This window comes from Phaseolus vulgaris, chromosome 3 (genome assembly GCF_000499845.2).
Source record: "Phaseolus vulgaris cultivar G19833 chromosome 3, P. vulgaris v2.0, whole genome shotgun sequence".
Taxonomy (NCBI): domain Eukaryota; kingdom Viridiplantae; phylum Streptophyta; class Magnoliopsida; order Fabales; family Fabaceae; genus Phaseolus; species Phaseolus vulgaris.
In genome coordinates, this window is record NC_023757.2 from 6,830,956 (window position 1) to 6,839,260 (window position 8,305).

The following is an 8,305-nucleotide window of genomic DNA, read 5'->3' on the forward strand; positions in this document are numbered from 1 at the left end:
TATTTTACAAATAAAATAAGTTAAATTTAAAACAATTAATATTTAATTTCTTTAAAATAGTGAAATTTTCTATTCAAATACTCAATAAATTTTTTAATGTATTTTTAATAAAAGGTTATTAGTATGATTATGTTAAAAAAAATTTATAATATTCTAATAAGTAACGTAAAACATAATAAATTAAGCGAAAAAGAAAGCATAATAAATTACAAAACATTATGATTTTTAATTAAAAAATTAATATTCTAAATATTCTTTAACTAAATAGTCATTTTATGTTATTTTTTGAACAAAATGATATTAATGAATTTTTTTATCTTAAAACTAAAATAAATTAATTAATAAATCAATAAGTAGGTGGCTTAATTGAAGGGAAACAGTGTTACATATTAACCTTCTGAAAACTAACTATTATCTTAAACTTTTGTTTTATTTTTTTCTTTCTTTGCTATATGGTCCCCTGCTAGTAGCATGGTAGTCCATCAACTTCTTATCATTAAGTACAATTATGAAAATGCTTTTTGCAGTGCAGGACTAAGCAATAAGATTACAAAATTTAGTTTTCAGAAATCCAAATTTTCTGATATCTATTTTGTCTTCTCCACAAGACCCATCAAAAGTTAGTTTATAGAGAATGAAAATGTGAATTGTTTTTTCTTTTTTTTGAGAAAATAAATTAAATAAACAAATAAATATAAAATTAATCTAATTCAGAAATTTATTTATATGACTTATGTAATAAATGATTAATTAGAAAAATTACTTCTACTCATAACATTGAATTTAAATAATAAAATTATATTGCAAATATATAATTTTAATGTGCATTTTGAAAACATTGTGAAAGTAACTTCCATAACGACTAAATATACAATGATTAAAATGGGATAAGATGTTTTAATGTTGTTAAGTGAAAGTTGTAGAAGTTGATTAGAGATAAGATATTTTAGAAGTGAATCTAATTTGAATAGATTGAATTTTTCTCATGATTAAAGTGAATTTAATAAATCTGACTAAAATTGAGTTAATTATTAATTATTGTATGTAATTAATTTATGATATTTATTATTGTGGTGGTAGTCTGAATTTGAAGGGGGTGAGTACGTGGAGATGAGTCAGCCTGGCACGCACGTTTGCGTGTTGTTTCCTCGTTGAAAGAGCTTATTTGATTTCGAGCTTTTCAAATGCAATTGTAACAGATCCAAACGCGTACCTTATCCTCTTCCTTCTTTCTTTTCTTTTCTTTTCTTTTCTTTTCACCTTTAGCTGTCACTTGCTCTCCACCAGCTCATATCTTTCCCCTTCTAATTCTCATTCATTTCACTGTCCCCTTTTCACTTTCCAATTATACCCTTTATCCTTCACCTCCTTTTTAATCTATGCTTACCACAACATTTTTGTTGTAAAACTAACACCACCCCTTCAACCCTATTATCCTCAACACCCACAAAATTAACCTCCTAACTATGTAACATAGGCACTGACATGGACACTGATACGATACAGACACTGACATAAAAATACGTAAAATTTCTAAAATGTAGGACACGGAGACATAAATCTATATATAATTATGAATTATATAAATTGACAATAAAGATTTATGTGCACAAGTATGTTTCGGATTATTTTTTGAAATAAAAGATGTTTTTCATTACTAGTTCACAAGAATTTTTTTTTATGATCATAATAACAATTTATACAATAAAATTTGAATTTTTAGAAAATTAATGTATTTTTTCTTTTTAAAATTGTATTAGAACCGTACTAAAATTGTCAGAAATCTAACAAATATTTTTTTTTAATTGAACACTTCACGGATACGTGTCTTACATGTGTCATATGAGTGTCTATGTCCGATACGAGTATCGAACACCGATACGCCATTTAAGAGGTGTGTCCGAACTTCATAGCCTCCCACTATTTGAATTTAAACAAAACAAATAATAGTTTAAGGATTGATTAATTAATTAATTAATTAGTAGTTGGCATGATTTTGATTTGAGAGAAAAGATTGTTTATCTAAAATAAAATAGAAAGGGCAACACCTATCACCCAAGGGTTGTTAAAAGCCCTTACACAACATGAGGCTTTTTGGGTGTTCAAGAATCACAACTAGGAAGGGTCATTTCTGATGTGTGAAATAAATAACTTATAAAAACTCACAAACACTTAAATACTACCAGTTTCTTTCTCCAGATAAAGAGGACCTGGTTGACAAAAGGATAAGGTATTAAAAAACCCATTACTCAATGGATTTGAAAAAGGGGTTGCAAGGTGTATGAATTTGACCATAATTGGATATTAATAGTTTAATGAAGACAACACCTGGTGTAGAGTAAAAGAATATATTTGAGTGAGAAGAGGTTGTGAATTGTGAATTGTGAATTGTAAATGTTAGATGAGAGAGTAGGTGTTTGGTTTTGGTAAAATGAACTGTACTGTACTTGAAAACTTAGAATAAGATATTCAACCATACTTAATGATAAGGATGTGGATAAAGGATTCCCACTTCCCCATCAAATAACTAATATTTTAAACCAAATACCCACATGGGTGTATAAAAAGGGATAAATTAAAATACTCACAAAAAAGGCAACAATGGAAAAAATAAAGCATGATTTTAGTTAGCATGGTTTTTAATTTTGAAAAGTTTATAAAAAAAAAATGGGTAGTGTGAGTGAGTTGGCACAAGAAAAGGGTATAATGGTGAAAGGAGAGGAAGTGAAAATAAAAAAAAAAAGAGGGGGAAAAAGTGAACCATGGTTAGAAAAGCTAACTGCAGTGAAGGTTGTTGTTAATGGACACATGAGTCTCTATCCATCTATATTTATATTCTATCCAACTTGTTAAGCAGACACAAATTAATTAAATAATTTAAAAAAAAATTATAATCCAGTGCCTTGTTCTACAGCAACAACTGGGAGATATAAATAAAAAGAGAGAAAAAAGAAGAAAAATCTAGCAGTTGCCGTTCGCGTTTGTTCTTCCTTCTCCGAAACCCAAACCAAACTTCTCTCTTTCTCTCTCTCCAGAGGCTACTTTCGGATTTCTCTCTCATCGCTTTGCCGGAATCTCCCCGTGTCTCTCCGGAAAGGTGAGACTCGGTGCTTGTGACTCGTGACTGCTGGAGGATACTCTGTTTGTTTGTTTTTAAGGATTTTTTTTTCTGATCCGTGTTTTTTGAATTGAATTGCTTGTTCCTGGTTTTCTGAAGTGTTTGCGGTTGTGGTTTTCTCGGGAACCGGACGAGCCCGATCGTTCGCGTTTTGAATGCTGGTCTTCGTTTTTGTTTGGTTTGTTCGAGTTTGGTGTTTCCCAAGGGAATTATGAAAGACGGGATGTTTGAAAATGTGATTCTAGCTTGAATTTGATTATGAGCCTCGGAGTTCTGTTGCCTTTTTGTCATCATCTTGTTGGGATTTAACTGTTTTGAGTCCAAATGGTTTTTAGATGGAATTTGTTCTCTTCTGTAACAAGTTTTTTTTTAATTAAAAATTATGTTTCGGATTTTTTTTTATATTATATGCTCCTCGATTATGATTTGTTTGCGGTAATTTATTTATTTCAATGTTTGGTGTTGGAAATGGAAAGTTTTTCTGAAGAGATAATTCGAAACCTAGTGATTTTCCTTTAAATAGATTTTGTTTGACATTTCGGCTAGATGAGGCTTCCAGCCCTTCTTCAAGAGGAAACTGTTAGGATGTAGTCCACCGATATATTTCGGTTGAAGTTTTGAGACCATTTTGTATTATTTTGATGTGGGGGTTATCGTATTTGATCATTGGAATATTGTGTTTCAGTGTTTCACAAATATTGTGAACTTGGATAATGGTGCATGAAGTTGGATTTAGACTAGTTTTGTGTAGTTTGAACTGTGGAATCAATGCCATAAAGATTAGTGCATGAGTATAGCATTATCTGTAATCTGCGCGGATTATAATCTGTTTGTATTTGGATGCGTGCCTGTAGTGAGACGAATTGGCATCTTCATTTTTAAAGGGAATCCATCTGGCTATTTCTGATATTGTGCCTCATGATTTGGGATGTACAGTTGAATTAGAAGAGATTTTTCTCTAACACAAGTGAAATTATTTTGGTATACCCAGAAACTTTTTAGATATACAATGCATTATGAATATTTTTTATTTATCTTTCTTGTGTTGGGTTAGTATTAAATACGCAACGTCTGCTTCTCTTTCTCCATATGGTACTGTGTTTGCCGTGTACCAAAATGGGAGAATAGCACAGTGAGGATGTTTATCTTCTGGAAATAATTATATCATCTTGGGTGTTATAAGTGATTCACTACACTTTCCGTTTTTTGGCCTTATTGTCAACGATTCACAAGTATAGCTACTTTTTTGCTGTTTTTTTCTATATTATTTTTTAAGACTGGGACAAAATAAATGCTATCAAGTGTTTGCTGATGTTGAGTACAATAAATTTGTTCTAGCAACTACATAATAACCAAGCTAGTAAATGTTCCTGAAAGGAATTAGAAAGAGATTCACATCAGATGTCTAGTGTTGTTGACACCATATGAATACAGTCTTTTTCATTTTAATTTACTTGGAGGCCCTAGTTATATCATATGTAGGATACTCACTGCGAATCTTGTTTGATATTCACATTTATTATCTTTTTTTTTTTGCAGAACTATTAGAAAGAATTGAAGAAAGGTACCCCTTGTCCAGTCATGGCTTCAAGATCATATGCTAATCTGCTAGACTTGGCTAGTGGGGACTTGCTTGATATTCCGCGCACTCCAAGAGCTCTTCCAAGGGTTATGACCATTCCTGGAATTATTTCTGACCTGGATGGTTATGGTTGTAATGATGGTGATTCAGATGTTAGCTCTTCTGGATATAGGGAGCGGAAAATCATTGTGGCAAACATGTTGCCGTTGCAGGCTAAAAGAGATATAGAAACTGCTAAATGGGTCTTCAGTTGGGATGAAGATTCAATTTTATTACAGTTAAAAGATGGTTTTTCTTCTGATACTGAAGTAATCTATGTGGGTTCTCTCAAGATTGAAATAGATCTCTGTGAGCAGGATGCAGTTGCTCAGAGATTACTGGATGAATTTAATTGTGTACCTACCTTTCTTCCCCATGATCTCCAGAAGAAGTTCTACCTTGGCTTTTGTAAGCAGCAACTTTGGCCTCTCTTTCATTATATGTTACCCATATGTCCAGATCATGGTGATCGCTTTGACCGTACACTTTGGCAGGCCTATGTTTCTGCAAACAAAATATTTGCAGACAAGGTCATGGAAGTAATTAATCCTGATGATGATTTTGTTTGGGTTCATGACTATCACTTAATGGTTTTGCCTACTTTCTTGAGGAAGCGATATAATCAGGTTAAACTTGGATTCTTTCTGCATAGTCCTTTCCCTTCATCTGAAATCTACCGAACTTTACCAGTAAGGGATGAAATTTTGAGGGGATTGTTGAACTCTGATTTAATTGGCTTTCATACATTTGATTATGCTCGCCACTTTCTTTCTTGCTGCAGTAGAATGCTAGGTCTTGACTATGAATCTAAGCGAGGACATATAGGGCTTGATTACTTTGGCCGCACTATTTTTATTAAAATTTCACCTGTAGGCATTCACATGGGTAGACTTGAATCTGTATTAAATCTTTCTTCTACATCTGCTAAACTGAAAGAGGTTCAGGAAGAGTTTAAGGGTAAGAAAGTAATTCTTGGTGTTGATGACATGGATATTTTTAAGGGTATTAGTCTGAAACTTCTAGCCGTGGAACATCTGCTGCAGCAGAATTCAGATTTGCGGGGCAAAGTTGTCCTAGTTCAAATTGTAAATCCTGCAAGGGGCTTTGGGAAGGATGTTCAAGAAGCAAAGAATGAAACATATTTAATTGCCAGGAGGATCAATGATACATATAGCAAAAATAATTATCAGCCAGTTATTCTCATTGACCGACCTGTTCCTCGCTTTGAGAAGAGTGCATATTATGCCGTAGCAGAATGTTGCATTGTGAATGCTGTAAGGGATGGTATGAACTTAGTTCCATACAAATATATAGTCTGCAGACAGGGAACTGCACGACTAGATGAATCATTGGGTAGAAAAAGTGATTCTCCTCGGACAAGCATGCTTGTTGTGTCTGAGTTCATTGGTTGTTCACCTTCTCTTAGCGGAGCAATAAGGGTCAATCCCTGGGACATAGATGCCGTAGCCGATGCTATGTATGCTGCCCTTACTATGAGTGATTCAGAGAAGCAGTTGCGCCACGAGAAGCACTATAGGTATGTCAGTTCTCATGATGTGGCATATTGGGCAAATAGCTTTATGCAGGATTTGGAGAGAGCGTGCGCAGATCATTACACCAAAAGATGCTGGGGATTTGGTTTGGGCTTGGGGTTCAGAGTTGTTTCTCTTTCTCATGGTTTTAGGAAGTTGACGATTGACCATGTTGTTTCAGCATACAAGAGAACCAATAGAAGGGCCATCTTTCTTGATTATGATGGTACTGTTGTACCACAATCTTCCATCAGTAAAGTCCCCAGCCCTGAAGTCATCTCCGTCTTAAATGCTCTTTGTAATGATCCCAAGAATATTGTGTTCATTGTTAGTGGGAGGGGAAGGGATTCACTGAGTGACTGGTTTACTTCATGCCGAAAGCTGGGACTTGCAGCAGAACATGGGTACTTTTTACGGTATGTCATTTTATTATAGGGAAGATTGTGCTACTTCATATCTCGCTATCTGCCACCCTGTCCTTTCCCTAAAAAAAGCCTAAACAAGTGTTTTTTCCCTCATCTTTTTATGGTTGCAGGTGGAACAAAGATTCAGAATGGGAAGCAAGTCACTTGTCTGCAGATCTGGATTGGAAAAAGATAGTGGAACCTGTCATGCAGTTGTATACAGAAGCAACTGATGGTTCTAATATTGAAATTAAGGAAAGTGGTTTGGTGTGGCATCATCAAGATGCAGACCCTGATTTTGGTTCTTGCCAAGCCAAGGAATTGTTGAATCACTTGGAAAGTGTGCTTGCTAATGAACCAGCAGTTGTTACGAGAGGCCAGCATATTGTTGAAGTTAAGCCACAGGTATATTTCAAAGTCTTTCCCCTTTGTTCTTTAATCTTGAAACTCAGGCTGGAGTGGACAAAATCAAAAAATTTCTTTGCTCTGTGCAGGGAATAAGCAAGGGTTGGGTAGCCGAAGAGGTTCTTCAGACCATGGTTAACAGTAATCCACCAGACTTTGTACTGTGCATAGGTGATGATAGGTCTGATGAGGACATGTTTGAGACCATTTTGAGGACGGTATCATTGCCATCAGCTCCAGAGATCTTTGCCTGCACTGTAGGTAGGAAGCCTAGCAAGGCCAAGTATTTTCTTGATGATACTAGTGATGTAGTAAAGTTGCTTCAAGGCCTTGCTGCTTCATCCAATCCAAAACCCAGGCATCTTGCTCACTTTCAGGTCTCCTTTGAGAGCACAGTTTGAGTTATAGACAAGTTAAGACAGCATTATTGGTTCATTGTGCTGCTCTTGCAAGGATTGTGAATCAATAAAATTTTTGGTTATTAATCTTAACCTGACAAACAAATGGTGCGACCTTGTTGTCCGGATCTAATTCTTTGTAGGGCTCCTGAACCGGTTTGCGTGGCATGTGGAAGGCTTTTGTTTAATACTACAATTCATGAATATGCCTGCCAATTTTTCTCTTGTACATGGTGCCATCAAGAGATTTAGTCATGCTTAGAATGTTAGATCTTATGGCTGTCATCACTGGACAATGGGGCACCCAAACTTGTATAGTTACGATATCTTTGTTGCAATACATAATGCCTTTCTGGTTTGAGATCTCTTGAACATGGTGGATATCCATTTGCAGAAAATTGAATGCAATAACTGCTACCATCACTATCGACAAAATGGTGATTTTTACTATTTTTCAAGTAGTAATATTGTGTTTAAATCAGTGTGTCCCCATCTTTTGAACAGATATTTATGGGCATGCAAGTCTTATCGTGAAGCTGTTCAATGAAGTTTTGATGTGAATTCTTTCAAACACGTAAATTTGGTCAATTTAGTGTGATTAAGTTTAACTAATTTCAGATATTTAACTTTATAGTTCTCAACTTAGAAATATCTTTTGGTAATTTTAGCTTAGAAGTGTTTTGTATCCCTTGATAATTTATACTATCCTACAAATATATGGTTTATTATTTACTAACTTTCTTTGCGGTTATATTTTAATTGAATAATTTTATCGTTTTAATAAATAAAAGTAATTTATTTATTCAATAAAATAAATAACTAAATTA

General features: G+C 34.1%; 1 protein-coding gene across 1 annotated transcript; it reads left to right on the forward strand.

Annotated features, from left to right (window-relative positions):
• The first annotated feature begins 2,855 nt into the window (after positions 1-2,855).
• Positions 2,856-7,928, forward strand: LOC137806478 (probable alpha,alpha-trehalose-phosphate synthase [UDP-forming] 10). Its single transcript, XM_068606617.1, has 4 exons — positions 2,856-3,097; positions 4,658-6,687; positions 6,807-7,080; positions 7,170-7,928. Exons 2-4 carry the CDS (start codon positions 4,700-4,702, stop codon positions 7,479-7,481), a joined length of 2,574 nt encoding a protein of 857 aa, XP_068462718.1. The 5' UTR covers positions 2,856-3,097; positions 4,658-4,699; the 3' UTR covers positions 7,482-7,928.
• The last annotated feature ends 377 nt before the right edge of the window (positions 7,929-8,305 follow it).

What these genes read in the sequence shown, in the direction of transcription:
- LOC137806478 (XM_068606617.1), top strand. Translation starts at nt 4,700, where the DNA reads ATGGCTTCAAGATCATATGCTAATCTGCTAGACTTGGCTAGTGGGGAC. An exon ending in GAACATGGGTACTTTTTACG is followed by an intron (nt 6,688 to 6,806) that starts GTATGTCATTTT and finishes TTATGGTTGCAG; the next exon opens with GTGGAACAAAGATTCAGAAT. An exon ending in TTGTTGAAGTTAAGCCACAG is followed by an intron (nt 7,081 to 7,169) that starts GTATATTTCAAA and finishes TGCTCTGTGCAG; the next exon opens with GGAATAAGCAAGGGTTGGGT.